Genomic DNA, 17422 nt, shown 5'->3' with positions numbered 1-17422 from the left:
CAAGCACAGTTGCACATGTTTTGTGAGAACATGTTGTCAAATCCTTTTCAACACTTATACATGCAAGCTAAATGGTTACAAAAAAGAAGAAAAAAATACATTCCCCAACTTACTATAGGGCATGAATATCAACTTCTTGCAGCAGAATGGGAACTTTTTTTTTTTTTTTTAGCATTTTGCCTGCAAGTCCGTTGGAATGCATATTTGAAAAACAAACGCATTTTCAAAGTTGCTTGAATGTACTTGCAAATACATTTGAACATACTTGTAAACTAAATGCTAAATGGTAAACTAAATGCTAACAACATTTTCCTCCGTAATTCCACAGAGTATGAGCATCAACACCCTATTGCATTATGGGGAAAAAGTACTGTGTTCTTAGCATTTAGAATACAAGTACATTTTGGGTATACATGCAAATACGTTTGAATGCTTATCTGAAAATGTTTGAAAGTACTTGCTGGTACGTCTTAATGAGTTTACTCCACAGTGGCAGCCGCACGCATCCGTAAATATTACAACAAATATACCATTGCAATTAAATCTTGGTGAGAGTGTGTGGCTTACGCTCAGTCCAAAGCACCATTCCCCCTTCTACTAACAGGCTGTTTAATGGGCAGCAGTTAATTAGCGGCAGTATCTTGCCATGCAAACGTCTGTTAGTAAACTGCTGCTCATGCGGGCGCCGTGTGTTGCCTTCACAATGTTAGATAACAAGGAGACTTGAATACGAAAAGATTGCGGCTTTCTGTTTGGACTCTGCACCTCGCCAACAAAAGAAGCGAGCATTATCGCGCCATGCAAGATTTGCTTTGCTGTACTATTTCATCAGAATGAAAGCGTGGCTACAACCACTAGATCACAAAGATTTATTTTCTCAAAGGACATGGGATGATATACGCTGTGTCTAACAAAGGACGGCAAATGCCTATTCTTTTCTGACATGTAATGATACCATATGAACGTTTTTATAATAACCAGGTGACAATGATGACTTTTGTACAAATAGTTGTGTCTCCGGTAAGCCCGCCCACCCATTCAAGGTGACATTCACAATCGATTTTTTGCTCAGAAAGCTAATTTACATCATAAAAGGCACCCAGACCGAGTTTTTCCATCTATGAATTGTGACCCGTGCGGTGTGGAGATCCAGAGCCACTTTCAAACGGGTTCCGCAAAACCTGTCGCAAGTGAGTCTTAAGTTGCTCTTTTTTGAGACTTGACTCTTTTGGGACTCATGAGACTCAAGTCAAGGACCTAAGACTTGACTCGTACTCCAGGTCAGGAACTTAAGACTCAATTTGGACAGGGATTTAAGACTAAAAATGGATTATATTCAGGGACTTAAAACATGACTTGGCTTTGTGGTTGACTTGGAATCTAAAGAACTGAGACTTGACAATGACTTGACTCCGGTCTGAAACATATCAAAGCCGATATGAAAGCTTAAAGTTTTTGGGGAATAGAACTTGAACAATTCATGTCTTTCCTCTCTTAAGAAATCATCTCCTGCAAACATTTAAGAGGAGCACAAATCCACAGCTCACTCATTTATTACAAGCTTGTTTGATCGCAATTTTCATTTTTACAAGCTGTGCTGTAATAACCAAAATTTGTGAATGAACCCTGACATATTCCCTCGCCTATTTTTACACTGGCAATTATACGCCGTGACCGAGTGAAGCGGTGAAAGCCATTAATGACCTAGTTGGGACTATTTTATGCCGAGAGCAGAAAAAAAAAAACTGTGTGGCTCGGCAGCTACCAAAACAAACTGCAAATGTGATGATGCATGCATGAATAAGTCAGTGTTATCTGGGTTAAGATGATTTGACACAAACAAACGGCCTGTGACATGCAACGGAAACGGCTAGCCTAAAAGAAGCGCAGGAATGTGTAGATTAATGTCACACTGTTGTTGCTTTTTTTGTGGGATTATATAATTCAAGTATTATGGCAAAGGCTATAAATAACTCCGGAGTTGACTGTAGTGGTGCTACGCTACGCGAGTAGGCAACAGACTGTAAAGAGGTTTCAGGCTGCTGGGACAGATCACGTAACTAGAATGAATGTCTCCCATTCAGATCGAGTCATCAAATATCCCATCAACATTTTCCTGTCGACATCATCTGCGCGTGCAGATGAGAGTTAGATCAGATGGATGACGTTGCGCAGATTTAGTGTGATTTACAGCCACTTTAATTGAACACGGCAAATAAGGACGGACAAGAAAGGACAATCGCTTTAGGGTGGATAGTTTCACGGTTTGAGTATACAGGGCAACAGTTCTAATAGGATTCATGGGTTTAAATGCAATTTGAATTTTAATCGCGCAAGCTCACACGTTTGTTTAGTTTATTGCACCTCAATGACAATCTCCAACTATGTTGTTTTGTGAAAATATTACCTCAGTTTACAGACCATTTGGCGCAAAATATTATTAGGTGCGATATCAATGGAAGATCCGATTTAAAAAAGCATACACAAGGAGTAGATACTTTATTCTAATTACACTACAGCATGCTGTATTTTATTGATATGCTTAGCAATATTATGCTAAGCTAGGTTCAGACAGGACAGAAATATCAGCACTGCTGTTCATGTGATTTCTCATTGAGCTCTACAGTATACCAGCTTTGCTTTGAAAGGAGAAGAGGATGCAATCCTTTGAAAAACAAGAAGCAAGAATGAAACAGTTCGAGTAAAATGACTGCTGGCTGTGTTATTCATTTGGCTGCTGTTAAATGCCATCCAGATAGATCATCATCTGTAAACTAGTCAATGATAGAAGCTTGCTAAAAATGCTAAAAATTTACCTGGTGCAAAAACCACGTTGAAAACATTGTAAACATGCCGCCATGAAAGGTCAGCTTGCTTTGGGTCTGACGGGCGAGTCGACTGCATTAGATCAGCCCGATATTATTTTTCCCATGATTCTTGGACACAGACATGAGTTCTAATCCTGTATGATAAAAACAGAGTCTATCAAATAAATGTAGACGAGAAAGAGAACATGGATGAAAGGAATTGAAATTACAGGTCCGGATTAAAAAGCAGTTGATTTTTGAGTAAAAAAAAAATCAAAGGATTTTAAATGTGCTTTACGGTCTTGAACGATACACAACAACAAAGCACAAACGCCACCAAAATGCTTAGTTGGATGATATTCAAATTCCTTTTTCATCTTCTTATCAGTGGGTAGGTGACAGGTGAACTGGACCAACCCCCAGCTAGCAAATCGCGGGGCGCATATAGACAAACCATTACCGTATTCACATTCCCCCCGAACGGACAATTCAACGATTCTGAAATCCATGGTTAGAATGTGGGAGGAACCACCTGAACTGGTCTTCAAATTCACCTCAGGGATTCTGCACTAAACTTTTATGTACGTGTCTTTATTGCCTCCGATATTTCACATTTCACAGCCCAAATGAGGGCACACTTGACTGACGCAGCTTGGCTAGGCCCGCTCACACTAAAATACACGCCTACAGTACACGCTGACAGTTAGCAGGTGTGTGTTTGTGTGTGTATGTGTCAAGTTGATCCCATCCATCACCGGGAGGTTGTTAAAGCCGGCGGGGCTATCGGCACTCCAAGGTAATAGCCGACAATTAGTGAGGATGAAAAGGCACATGACAATAGGACCAGAAGCACAATGCGTCAAAAACACTGGAGGCGACACGCGGCAATGTACGCAAAAGTTTTTTTGCTTTTACCGATATTTTCAATGTGACACCATACACATGAGGAAAAAAAGAAAAACTACCCTCGCATTGTTTTAGGGCCTGGAAACACCCATCTGAGATCAAAAGCTGGGAAGAGTCCAGGCAGATATGCGCCACTGGTTTTTGTTTTAAAAAAAAAAGTACTTGTCACGTAAGAGGGCATTTTTGTCAGATTCAGCCTGTTAAATTGGTGCCCGTCATGACATTTGATCACTCTTGATAGGCTGTTAGCTCGGGAATCAGCTCAACAATATATTAAAGATGTGTATGTTGACAAAGGGAAGAAAGTCAAACTTTGGGAAGACATGAAGATGCAAGTGGCTATAGCAGGTCGGTAATATGTCAGTATAGCATGATACTGTGTAGAAAGCATGCATAGTTTTTTTTTTTTTTTTACATCAAGCCCCCGTAAAGCGCTTCCGGAAAACATCATATGTCTTTGAAAGTGAGCTAGGCAAACCATCGCTAAATGGATCTGTACGCCTGCCTTCAGCAATCGCTTCCGCACTGTTGGCGTGTGCTTCACGGCGCAAAGCTTTGCAAAAAAATACACAGACTTAGCACTGTCTTAAGTGGGTTTACGTGATAGTAGCAATGCTAACCACCGTTCAGCTAACGGCGATTGTGTACGGTGGTCGTTTTTTCCCCGCAATATCATTGCTTGAGCATTATGAGGACTCTCGCTAGACTAGTGGAAATTAAAAGACGCTGGCGACCGGCACCAGAAAACAGTTTCGAGTGCCAGAATTGTACAGTCAGTGTAGCTGTTACAAAATCTCTGTGACATCGAGATATATTAGGGCTAATTTTCAAATCTCAGGACTTTTTGGATTGTGAATGGTTGCTCGTCCCTGTTTGCCTTGCGATTGCCTGGCAACAAGTTCATCGTGTCCTTCATCCACTGCCTGAAGACAGCTGGGATGGGCACCTGCAAGCCAGTGAACCCTGTGAGGATAAGCTGCTATAGAGGTAAAAAAGAAACATATTTGCCCTGGTATTATGTAGAAGTTTTGACTAGGGGAATAACTAGTTAGTAACTAAAAAGGGAACACTTTCAAACTCTTTTATGATGAGCCGATGTCAATCAAATAGGGAAATGTGCTTTGTTGCTTCCTGTCTGTCAGAATATTCAGAATTTCATGAATATTTCAAATGTTCTACACACAAGGACAATCCCTTATGCAGATCCATATTCTTTGGCTCTGCGTTTTGTTTAAAACTGCCACTCGTGTATGTTGCCGTCAATGTTGAGGAAAACACAAGCACCCGTGACATCCGCATCACCGGGAACAGTAAGAATAGCATTAAAAATGTCTTAAGTAAAGGTATGCAATTGCTTCTAAAATGGTCAAGCTGTTGACGGGTGCTCTTGTGAAAGGGATCCTTTATTTTTTTCACAGATGCACTCTGGAGCATGGATCAGGCTTTCTAAATGCTTTGCAAGGACAAGTGAGAGTGTCAATCGATGGGTTCAGCCTCAAGAGGAATTGCGCAATCTTTGGAAGAGGACTAAGTGGCACCCAAGTGCAAGGAAGCAGGGAGAAGTCCTAAACCAATGTTTTCCTCCATCCATACATGAACAAAGTCCACTATATATAAAAGTTCAAAGTAAGAAAGTCACTGTCTCATAAAAAAGGCACATGTTATGACCAAAATAGTAAATAAACAAAGTCTAATAAATATAAACAAAGATTAAGAAAAAAAAAAATCTGGAAAAACAACGTGACTCGGTATGATACACATGGCTCAAACAATTGGCTGTCTGACTGGAATCAATTAAAAAAAAAAAAAAAAAAAAAAAAATCGCACATTGGGATGTGACCGGTGTAAATGGGACATCTGGTTACGCTAGGAGCGAAATTCGTCAAGAATCGGGACACAAGGCTCGAAACTTTTGGAAATGGAACTTTTGGTCCCCCTATGCTAGACTAGTAAACTAGCAAGGTGAGAAGATGCAAATGACTCACAAGAGGATTCAAACAAAGAAAAATAGAGGCTATCTGGGTTAAAACAGGACACCTGGTCATGCTATGCTAGGCTAAACTAGCAAGCTAGCGAAGTGAGAACATGCAAGTGCCTCACTAAAAGATTCAAACCTGGAAAAATCAGGACTGTCCTGTTTTAAACAGGACGTCTGATCACGCTAGGCTAGTGCTTCTCAATAATATTTTGTAAGACTTAAAAAAAAAAAAAAAAGCTTATTTTTAATGCAATTCCACATCGCATGGCCAAAACAAATCATCGGGGTCATCTGGCGCCCCCTGGGCATCGCTCCACTACTTGAGACGAACCGGAGTAGGATGGCCAGGTAGCAAGGTGAGTACGTACAAATGCCTCAGAAAAAAATTCGGATCTGTGAGGGAAAAAGCTCAACTGTTCCTGGGAACAAGAACACGAAAGAGAGAGCGAGCGGAATAGCGGTCCTTGTTGTTTCAGAATGGCATTATGATTTTAAGATTAGGCCCAGTAATAACATTGGCATGCTTTCAATACCGGGAAGTGTAATTGAATTGAAAATCCTGCTAAGGAAGTAGCGGGAGCAAAGGAAGGGAACGGGCAAGAAGCAAATGAATCCCGCCTCTGTCTTCAGACCAAAGTTCCGACTGCTGAATACGAGACCGTTTGCGCGCGTCATGCAAAGTCAAACAACGGCTCCGTCACCATAAATTTGCTCTCGCTTCCTCACATGGCAATTATCGGCACCTACGACGATCAAGTGCCAAATTTCCCCGACATGCTAATCTGTTTACGCCGCAATTCCCATCACACACTTTTGTTTGTTTATGAGCAGCAAATGAGCGAAAGCGTATTTTGTCCCATAAGGTCATCTGTAATGCGCTGTGCCAAAGTGCGGCGTTGACGTTATGGACACCAACATACAAAGGCCACTCTCATCTGCCCACAAAGAAAATCACACACATGCCCGCTCGCATGCTCCACTGAACGGCGGCGCCTCAATCCTCGCTCATTAGCTGCTGGGGCCTGAGCATGAAAAACAGCGCTCCTGCTCTGCACACACACACACTTATACGCGACCGCACACACATTGTCGCGCGTAAGCGATCATAAAACAGATTTGTGGCCGAAGAACAGGAGGCCGGCATAAAAACGCTCTCCTCCGTGTTGATGATGGGGGATTTACATGGGTGACGAATTTTTGACCCCGCAGATGACATCAAGAGATAAGTTTCGTTACGGCTCTTCTTCTCGAAGAGATCAAAGGAGATGATGAGAAGCAGTCATAGTCTCCGCATTCTGATAGGAGGGTAAAATTGGACTGAATTGCTGTCTGTGGAGTGAAAAGATGGCCGAGGTAGGCAGCTTCTCCATTACTGAAGGAGAACGTCGCGCATGTACTATATGTAGCTTGTGATGGGAAAATGAAGCCTCATAAAGCACTTGTGATACATTTTCCGTCCTGTAGATCAAGCTCTTGGTTTAAAGACTAAGGTGAGAGAAATATGAATGCAATATGTATGTGTGTATATATATATATATATATATATATATATCTCACAAGTGCTTCATGAGGCTTCATGAGGCTTCATGAGGCTTCATATTTCATCACTACACGTAGCTGATTGCCGATCTGAGTGGTAATGCGTCCAGATTTGCTTGCGGTTGTAAAAAAAATACAATAAAAATTATCGCAGAAGCCTAATGACGACTTCCATAGAGCTTTGTCTGAAAAAAAAAAAAAAAACAATTCTTTGGAGGGCTGGGCAGTAAATCGAATGAATTTGATTAAATTGTCGTCAAAAAATGAGCAAAAATTCTGTTATCAAAATTCTGCACAGCACATTAGAATAGAGTAGAATCGAATAAATAGAATAGAATGTCTTTATTGTCATTGCACAGCAAGTATACAACAAAATTGGGAGCGCTGCTTCTGATTGGTTCATTAGTAGTACGGACAATAAATAGTATAGAATAAAAAAAATTTGACATGTGATTTTTCTGCTGTTTTATCGATGCGTGTAGTATAGTTAGACCTCTCTGCCACAATTTATTTATATTATTACATCATAATTATTGTATTATTTCAAGAAACCTAACTGTTCATCAGTGTTAGGTAAACGAAACCTCATGAACCACTTTTGATGTCCGCTTGAATTTTTTTTTTTAAACCTGCAAAAAAGACTGTACTGCTTCCTCTCCTCCTCCCTGCGTTTCTATCTATAAATACCAACGTATTACTAGTCTGGTTAGATAAATGCTTGTAGGAGGCTCTGTACAAGTGATTTTTTTTTTTTTTTTATGTTCTGGCTTTGAATTTAGCACACTTTGATGTCATGTTTTTTCAGTGAAGCAGAAACGGCTCAAACGAAGTCTTTGAAAGAAAAACCCGAAGAACTAATAGATGAACCGAACCACTGCAAAAAGCGAGCGGCTTTTCGATTCTGTCGGAAACATTTCTTGACCTCCGTTTGAGACCCTTTGAATTGGAGGCGTTGGTTCAAGTTTTTGACAGGTATTCTATTGTTGATTGACAAAAGCACGCCACGCGCCGTGGCGAGTTTCTGGGAAGAAGTCCGAGGAGGGATGATTGAATGTTTCGCACCTTTGCTCTTCACATTTATTGAAGAGGACAATGGATGAGTTCTAACAGTCGCAAAAGGCGCCCGCTGATTTAAGGACATTGTTGATTGTAGTCTTCCACAGCTTTGCTGTTTTAGCAGAAAGTGGGAGACGGATCATAGATAACAGTCCTTTAAAACTGCGGGTACCTTACTGAGCAACATAGGAAGTGCAAAATTTTAGAAACAGCTTAGTGCGATGCGTCGTACGGTGCATTTGTACAAACTACAAGCACAATCTACGCAGGTAGCGTCCAGAAATAATGAGAAAGTGTTCAAATATTTTTGAATATACTCCTAGCAACTTATCAGTACGGCACTTATAAGTAGGGATCGGCTGGACAATTTTCTGCGCCGATATTTGGGACTGTGATGTACATCAAACATCCCATTCGATTAAGCTTGGATTTTTTTTTTTTTTTTTAAATATAGATTTTTTTTTTTTTTGGAGTTGGCGTCAGTCATTTTTTAAAAAATCCGACTGACAAAAAAGTGTCAATTTTTTAAATGTGAGTCTGACAAATCTAATGGCTGTTAATATATTAATTCTCAACTAACTATAAACTATCCCCTATCAAAATATTCATTTAAATTTATGAAAAAACTTGCAGCTTTTGTGTTTCTTCCAAATTAGTTTGAAAGAGAAGACAACCCTAACATTTCAGTTACTTTTAAATTTTGGAGAACATGATTTACGGTAGAACACTAGAGGACGCTCTATACTTGGTTTCATTTTCATTCAACCTTTTAAGACATGCATCCAGCGAGTTCCCTGGAGTTTTTTTTTTTAAGAATTTTGCGACAAAGATGTATGTTGTCTCAAGTTTATATAAAAATAAATAAATAAAATCACAAAATCAACATTATGATTTTGTTAATGAATGAATAAAGCACATAAAAAAATTCTCATAATTTTGACACCAATATTTTTCCTTTTACCAAAAACAAATGAGTTATCTGCCTTCTTGACTACTAATAAAAACATATCAACCTCTCTCAATTAATAATTGTCATTCTTCGCAGAGGATAAAGAATATATGCCTCTGAGCCCTATTACGTTATCATTCTAAATACAGTATATTGCTGCACGGTTTGTGCTCAGTCGGATGCTTATCGTGACATAAAAAGATGCTAATAAGCATTAGCATTAAGCTAGCTGACTCAAAGGCTATGTGGTTGTTTGAAATACACGAGACATAACTATTTATTTTATGTTTCGCTAACAGTGAACTCAGCTGGGATACGATAGAACTCGGTCATTCCAAAAATAGATAAACGGAAAAATAAATACAAAAGGACTTATTTAAATCAAAAATAAACAGAATTTTTGTGACCAGTCTATACTAATGACTTGAGAACTTTCTTCGAATATTTGCCCCACTAGATGAAAGAACGTAACCACCTTTGTTGTACACCGAGTCCTGTCTCATGATCCGCGCTAAGCTCGTTTCAGTCATTTCAGTCACGCTGAGGGGAAAAAAAAAAAAAAGAGTATTAGTCTCTCTTTGTTATTCAACTCAAGTTCACGAGCGAGTAATAAGCTGTTCAGCAATTGATATGCTGCCAAACACGCCTACGAGGCCTCCGAAGAAGACGAAACAAGCGGAACGAGGAAAAATATTGGTGTTTTATGAAGTAAAATGGAAAATTTTACTCAATTTGGGAGACCTGTAAGACAAATGGGGGGCAGACAGGATTGGCACCATCCTGCGTAATTGCCATTCCTCTTACAGATGTTGTTGCCGGTGTGCCACTCAAGATAATGAGCTCCGGCCAGGTCTATTTACTGTGACCAATGGAGACACATTAATGACGAAAATGTCAACCCAAACACGGGAGCTCCCGCGGAGCTCCCTTACGACGCAGGAAATGGAAAGCAAAACTCGATAAAAATGTCCGATAAACTCACATTTCTTGGGATGCCCTAATCACATTTATTTGCACCTGGTCCACATCGAGTGATACATACGGCGTTTAACGTCATCTGTTATACTTCTGGATTGCCAGCCAGAAAAATGTATCACTCTTGATAATGTGTATCTGCGCAAAACATAAGCGGAAAAATCACATCACTAACATACATACATACAATGTTTTGCAAAGGAGTCCCCATTACATAATTTACCAAACGGTTTCTTCACGTTCCGAGTAATTTTCTCTCAATTTAAAAACGTCACGTAACATGTCTTATTTTTGGCTCATCTGCGTGAAAATTGCATCACAAAAGAGTCGCCGTTACATAATTTGCCAAACGGTTTCTTCATGTTCCGAGTAATTTTCTCTCAATTTAAAAACGTCACGTAACATGTCTTATTTTTAGCTCATCTGCGTGAAAATTGCATCACTAATTTCAATTACAATAACCCCCCATGTTGTACTCTTCAACCTTTTTGAAACTGAGTTTACTGGTTCAATCAATCTGGTTCAATAAGTCAAAATGGTATCTATGTTCTAATTTTTTTTTTAATCTTAACTTGTCATATTTTGTCTGATCCTTTGATTTCTCATCAAAAGAAAAGAAGACACAAGGGAGCTGAAACTTCACCAACATGGTGTCAACATGTCAAAATTCAACATTGCACAACCACTTAGTTGTCACACAACCAGAAGAGTGAAAATGATGTGGAGGAAAATGACCCAGGAATGGCCAACCCTTACTGCACAAGGGTTTTAAAAAAAAAAAAAAGTCATGGAAGCAGATCTGTTTTATTCCAGAATCATCAGCCAGAAAAAATGTGTCATTGATGACAGATGGCATCCATATAAAACCTGAGCAGAAAATGGCACGACTAATAAAACTTAACAAAATAAAGGCAGACATTTCGCAAATAAGCCATTATTACACCGTCGAGCAAAACGTTGCTCCTTGTTCCAATGAATTTACTCTTAATTTGAAAACAATACACTACATTTCCTGTCACGAAATTAAAATTTGATTTGCTGACACCTGTGGAAAGCTTGTTGAACTCTTCACACACCCTTCCAATTGCACTCATGTAGAAGACTGCTGCTTTTATAGCTCTGCCAGCCAACAATCAAATACTCCAACATAACTCACCCTACACACGAGATTCGATTGGGGGTGCACTGACTAAACTGTCATCCTATAACATCACATGCAATTTGAGTAAGTTGTGCATGTCTTCCCAAGTTGTTTCCCTTGGAATCGTGTGGTGACCATGCACATGAATCTCGTTGACATAGGCGCGTCCTTAACTCACCCACAACGATCCACAGGAGCGTCAATTTCAACTGGGCTGCCCCGATCCCGGCTCCCATCCTGAATCTCCCCAGACGCAAAGTTCTTTTGGAGGCGCGGGAGGCACTCAAGGTCGCCGAGTAAGACGCATGGCGTGCGGGCTTCAACCACTGTCGCTCGCAGCTTCGCTAAAGTCTTCGTGAGGTGCCCCGGCAGTCACGTGCTGCAGGGGGGAGGTGGGGAGGTGCGCGTTATGGTAGTGGGGGGGTGTCGTTCGCTACCTTGTACCTTGGGGACGCTCCACGCGGTGCGTTCGCTGCGCCATGGGACCGAGAAGCCTGCGCGGACGTGTGTGGACGTGTCCTTCCCTTCCGCGAGGACGACACGCTGCATGGGCGGAGGTGACACACGGGGGTTGGGGGAGACCCAAACATAGCAATTACCGCACCCGGAGGGGTGGTCGGGCCGGGGGAAGGCGGTGCATTCTTTATGGTACTTTTCCATTGGCTCATCGGAAACTTGGAACTGTCAACGCGAACTCGTATGTGTACACTATTCGGTATTCTATTAGTTGCGTCTTTTATATCTAAATCAGAGCTTTGCTTCGTCTGTATACTTAATGCAAGAATAAGTTGACAGTGTAGCTGTCAAAATATTTGGTGAAATTGATTGACCAAGTAATGTTAACAGGTGCATGCATGGCTAATTATAATGGTATTGTCAGTCACTGCCATCTAGTGGACATATGGAGACCTACAGTCTTGGTTTTCCAATCCTTGCGGTTTTGTTATTGCGGCTTCACTCATTCGCGGGATTTAATTCATGAAAATAACCTTTTTCATTGCAGGTTTACGTCGTTTATTTATTTTTTATTTTTGCAACCGTTCCTTGTGATCCTTACATGTATTTATATACAATTACTATTTTTTGACGGAAAAAAATCAACCTTATCTATTCATATCTACGGCAGGTTTGTCACGCTATTTTTCTTGATATTTTTCCTCCTACTAAGTTGGACCAGACAAAAATGATCAAATCATGTATTGTTTTTTAATTAACAAAAGAAACCTACTTCACAAACAAGGAAGGCAACTCCCCCTATAAAGAAGGAGACACTGTATTCAATCTTTTGTCATTGTCCTACCCTCAGTGAAATATTTTTCACACATGCACCCCCTGACCAGCGCAAATGAAAAAAAACGAGAAAAATAGATTGATTATCTTAGGCTCATAACAAATCACATCCATTAAAAACTAAAGAAAATAAAGGAACACAGAATTTTGCAAAGGAACCACCAACACAATTTGGCAGTAAGTAGCTTCATCTTTTAGTTAATTTGCTCTCAATTTGAAAAGAACAATGTACCATTCCTGACACAGTATTAAAAAAAAAAAACAATTTGATTTGTTGGTACCTGCAGAAAATCTTTGCATTTAAAAAACAACAACAATGTAGTCACAAACAGTGTCATCATATTTCTTGATAAGTTTCACAGCGGTGACTTGTCAAAAGTAAAACTTTTGAAAGAATCATTTATAAGTCAAACTGTCCACAAACAAGATCTCGGACTGCAAATGCAGGACTGATGATTGCAGAATTTTTTTTTTTTTTTTATTGTGTCTAGCAGCAGTACAGTAGCAACCTCCTGGTATTTGAAAACGTGCCAATCTTGCCGGGCGTCTCCCAGGCAACCGATTGTAAACGTGCAGCAAGAGATGTGCAAAGAAGACTAAAAGACAAGCCAGTTGAGGGAGGACGAGCATTTCTTTGGATCGCAGGACTTGAGAATGTGTTGGCAATCAAACAGCAGCACAGTAAGTTTGTTTCAAATAGCCTCAACGCTGCTTGAACAAGACTAAATGGTTGCTGTCACAATTAATTAGCCACAATTTTTTTTGTCCAGATTTAGCCACAAGGCTTAGCTAACGGCATGTAGCGACGCTGATGCTTGAGCTTGCTTTTCCTGCCATTTTTTCTTAAGAATCAGAATCTGACCTTTTCTATTTGTCAAGTGTGTTTAATGAAACGATTGTAATTCCTGTACAACTTTTTCAATAAATTGGAAAAAGTTGATCACACCTGCATGTATTTTGAAAACACTGTGCACAATGAGGTGTATTGCGGTGACTCATCTGCAGGGATAATGTGACACGTCTCTGTGGAGACAAAGCCATCGTTGGAGACCTACGACAACATCCAGTGGTAATCGGACACCCGAATCTTAGCTTCTCTCGCTTTGCCTTATTGTGTTCGTCGATGATTGGCTTCATCTTTCTGGTTGTACTTCGATCAAGCCTACAAAGAAGGAATGACGTGCCTGCCAGAAAAGGAAACCATGCTTCGAGGGAAGCAAGACTTGCGAGAAATCATTGTGAGCATCAAGCAAGAGGTGGAGGTCGAGGACCAGGAGAACGATGAAGATGATGGTGATTGCGATCCTCTCGTCAGAGCCGGCCGGGATGGCGAGATCGGGGTATGTTGTCAACTAGGATGGTGTTTCTCCAACTTTTTTTTCAACGATGTATTCGTAATGTAATGTCATTTGGAATGTTATGTTTACTCAAACGTTCCCACTGTTGCAAGAGATAGCGATGGAAAAAAAAAAGGTTAAAACTCAATTTGAACTGTTTCATTTTATATTTTTGGGCAGGCTTATTTGGTATTTTAAAAGTGATTTACTTTTTCAATTCATTTACTCTTAATTTGAAAAAAAGACTGTACTGCTCCTGTCAGTGGATTTAAAAGCTTTACATTAGATTGGCTGAAACATCCAGGAACCCCTTTAAAAATCTCACTTTGCCCCCTAAATTGCCTCCAAGGACCTCCATGGTATTCATAGCCCCATTTGAGAACTGCTGAAATGAGATCTAAATATATCTTCAGGGCCCTCCATTCAATTCTAACCATTATATTTGCTTGTTGTCCTTCCACACACACACACACTCCCCACTCATGGCGCACCTGCACATTCTACGCATATGCACCTGTACATGACACATTTTATCATCATCTTTTTCTGTCTTTCACTTCCAGTCCATGTATTTCACCGCCATGTTACTACAGGTGGCAGCGTGCCTGCTGCAGACCCGGCCTGATGTGACTACACGCATTGGCTCCAACTATTTGGCGCTGTCGGGCTGGATGTGGGGGCCTCGCTTGCCCACACAGGCCCCCTGGCAGGGAGACCAGTCTTCCCTTCATGGCAAGTTGCACACATGCAAAATGGGTCTGAAATGAAGTTACTACAGCATGTGTGATTTTGGTGCTGTCTGAGATTGCGTAACATTTGCTCACTTCCTCATGTTTTACTTGTTCTGGGTTACTAATTCATTGCGCGGTTAATGTTTAAAGTGGCTGCAGGATGCTTTGGAAAGCATATACACTCATTCAAAATAATAGTTCATCAAGAAGTCAGCCATAGAAGCAGCAAGGGCTGCCATCAATACAATATTTAGGTATTTGGATATCTTACTGAAAACAACCGAGTAAACGGCTATTTGGATAAAAATAAGTGTGTGTGTGTGTGTGTGTGTGGGGGGGGGGGGGGGGGGGGGTCTATCTCAAGGTGTCTACAATACAAACAAAAAGAAGCTATGACCAGTTTACGCCCATTTTCATATGAGGAGGGGGTCAAAGCAGAGGTGACCCTGCCCCTTGCCCCCCCCAACATGGCTACACCTATGATATATTATTTGTACCTCTAAATAGTCTACTCACTTCACTCTCACACTAACATAACATTCCAAGTTCATTCATAATCCGTTTTTTTTCAGTGCAAAAAAAAAAAAAAAACCCTCCAGTCACCCTCAAAGCCTCCCCTCATGGGTGACTTATAAGAAAAGCTTGTTTGTGTGTGCGCACTTGAGGCACGAACATTAAGACCTGCATTTAATTACGAAAACAGAAGCTGTAGAGGATAATTGAAATGAATGGGCGATTGATTGAAATTAGATGAGAGTAAAGTCCAGGAGTACGCCTTTTTTATTGTTGTTTTACCGCTTCACTTTTGAGCCTGTGTAAACAACACCAGGTTGAAGGAGGGCGGGGATGCAAGTTTTAAAAAATCCTTGACCCGCTGACCACTACCGACGCTTAGTCAGTCGCAGCGAGTACAACGGGCCCACAAGCGTACTGAGAACTTATTCCTGTCATCTATTATTTCTACGGCAGATGCCAACGCGCCGTCACCTCTGGAGGAACACGGTTGTGACCGGAATTTTGACTGGGAGCTGGCATATTTCGAGCTTGACCTTGATAGCCTTCTGGATGAGTCATTTGCAAGTTCCCCTGTTCACTTACCAAGTCAACGTGGTCCATTTCTAGCCTATGACCACGGAGAGGTAAGTCATGTTTGTTATACGGTATTTTACGAGAAATTGTGTAGTCAGATGCTAAATTTTGTGTTTAAAATGGAAGGATGGGCCAATTAAATCATGGCTAAGGTAAAAAATATATAAACAATACTATTAATGACAATAATAACTAAATATGTATGTAAAATAGGTGACATGGCTTATTTTGATAATGGAAATAAGTCACTTGAATTTGATTATGTGTTTATTATTAGGAAGAATTGGGATCTTCAGGGTGTGAAGTGGACCACTGTGAAATCTCCAGTCATGGTAATGAGTTTTTCCAATGACTATAGTAGCTGTAGGGAATCTAGTGATCTATGGATGTGGGGCATGAGGGTTTAATTGTTTGACCCTAATGATCCAAAATGGTTTTCTTACTGAAACTTAAGATGCTGTGGTTAAAAACATTTTCTATTACAATTTTAAACCCTACTGTTGGCTGCTGTGATTGAAAGACAAACAATTCTTGCAATCTGGTTTTAAGATTTTGGGAAAAACTCCATTTCAAGTTTTTTTGAAGAGGGATGTTAATTTTCAGGAGTAAAAACATTTTTGGATTCATTGGAGTTGATAAAAGTACTTTGTAAGCCCAGTGGCCAAGTCTGACAAAAGTCTGTGTCCAACACCAAAGTGTCTGAGTTAGAGCTGAGTCAAATACATAAGGGTCCAAGTCAAGTCTGAGCCAAACGCCATTGAGTACGAGTGTCGAGTCTGAACTTCAGCACTGCTGCCCCGATTACAGAGGGGAATTTAGTTTGAGCAAGAAACGAAAAGAAAAGATTTTTTCCTTCAGAAATGTTTTACACATACAAGAAACTGTCACTTAGTATGGTCATGTGTGATGACGTAATCTTAGATTGCACACGTTAGTAAAATCTAAGCATCGGGATCCTAAACCGAGCCCCAGTGCATTTCATTAACTTTGATCAAAGCATGTTTTCCGTTTATTGGTTGACAGAGATTATTGTCAAATGTTAATATTAGTGGTTTTAATCTTTGCCTTCGGGGAGAGTGTTTTTTTTAATTTATTTTCAAAAGTGAGTGAACGGGAGTGGGTGGTAGGGATGGACAAAGGTGGAAAAGGATGGGATGGACTCGTGCATGGGTGGGCGGGGTCTCATTGGTCTTACAACCTCCGAACCAGCCGTTTCAGTCACACACAGACAGAAAGCAAAAGCTTAGAAACAGCGCTAAAGGAAAAAGTGGAAATGCAGAATGTAGCATGTACAAAGAGGTAATTATATCCTTGTTTTATCCCCAGGAATTCTATGCATTGCGGTGGAACATGCTCTTGTAACGCTGTTTCTATACGTGTCTAATGTGTGTTTAAAGCAGACACAAAAGATGAGGGGAGTCCTCCCAGAGTCCTAAACGGCATGGAAACAGACATGATGCAAGCCTGCCAGGACGCGGTGACAGCAAGCAGGTGGGCAGCATGTTGATGCACTTTTTCCAAGCATCTGTTTATACGCAATTACAAACACTTGAGTACACAAAAGCAGATGCGTGTACAGTTAACACAAACAGCAGCCTCATGACTGGAATTGTCAACAAGTGCC

The 17422-nt window shown here is 40.5% G+C and overlaps 2 protein-coding genes across 5 annotated transcripts in view; one reads left to right on the top strand and one right to left on the bottom strand.

The window, feature by feature from the left end:
* Positions 1-11944, bottom strand: part of ramp1 (receptor activity modifying protein 1) — a 25326-nt gene extending 13382 nt beyond the window's left edge. The window contains exons 1-2 of one of the 2 annotated variants that reach the window (XM_088414637.1): positions 11796-11944; positions 11530-11730 (exon numbers count right to left, since the gene is read on the bottom strand). In XM_088414637.1, coding sequence (XP_088270763.1) covers positions 11530-11587 — 58 coding nt within the window. In that variant the 5' untranslated portion in view covers positions 11588-11730; positions 11796-11944. Of the gene's footprint in view, positions 1-9710; positions 9776-10217; positions 10238-11529; positions 11731-11795 lie in introns of those variants that run through there. The other variant, XM_088414638.1, reaches the window with a different exon arrangement.
* map3k19 (mitogen-activated protein kinase kinase kinase 19) overlaps positions 11811-17422 on the top strand; it is a 12393-nt gene continuing 6781 nt past the window's right edge. The window contains exons 1-8 of one of the 3 annotated variants that reach the window (XM_088414631.1): positions 11811-11908; positions 13136-13322; positions 13647-13710; positions 13803-13981; positions 14572-14710; positions 15679-15848; positions 16076-16130; positions 17196-17289. In XM_088414631.1, the coding sequence (XP_088270757.1) occupies positions 13817-13981; positions 14572-14710; positions 15679-15848; positions 16076-16130; positions 17196-17289 (623 nt within the window). In that variant the 5' untranslated portion in view covers positions 11811-11908; positions 13136-13322; positions 13647-13710; positions 13803-13816. Of the gene's footprint in view, positions 11909-13122; positions 13323-13646; positions 13711-13802; positions 13982-14571; positions 14711-15678; positions 15849-16075; positions 16131-17033; positions 17098-17195; positions 17290-17422 lie in introns of those variants that run through there. The other 2 variants (XM_088414632.1, XM_088414633.1) reach the window with 2 other exon arrangements.

Source organism: Hippichthys cyanospilos, chromosome 5, assembly GCF_059441005.1.
Source record: "Hippichthys cyanospilos isolate Australia breed blue-spotted pipefish chromosome 5, RoL_Hcya_1.0, whole genome shotgun sequence".
Lineage (NCBI taxonomy): Eukaryota > Metazoa > Chordata > Actinopteri > Syngnathiformes > Syngnathidae > Hippichthys > Hippichthys cyanospilos.
Note: the sequence above shows the minus strand (reverse complement) of the source record. Positions and strands in the feature narration are given on the sequence as shown.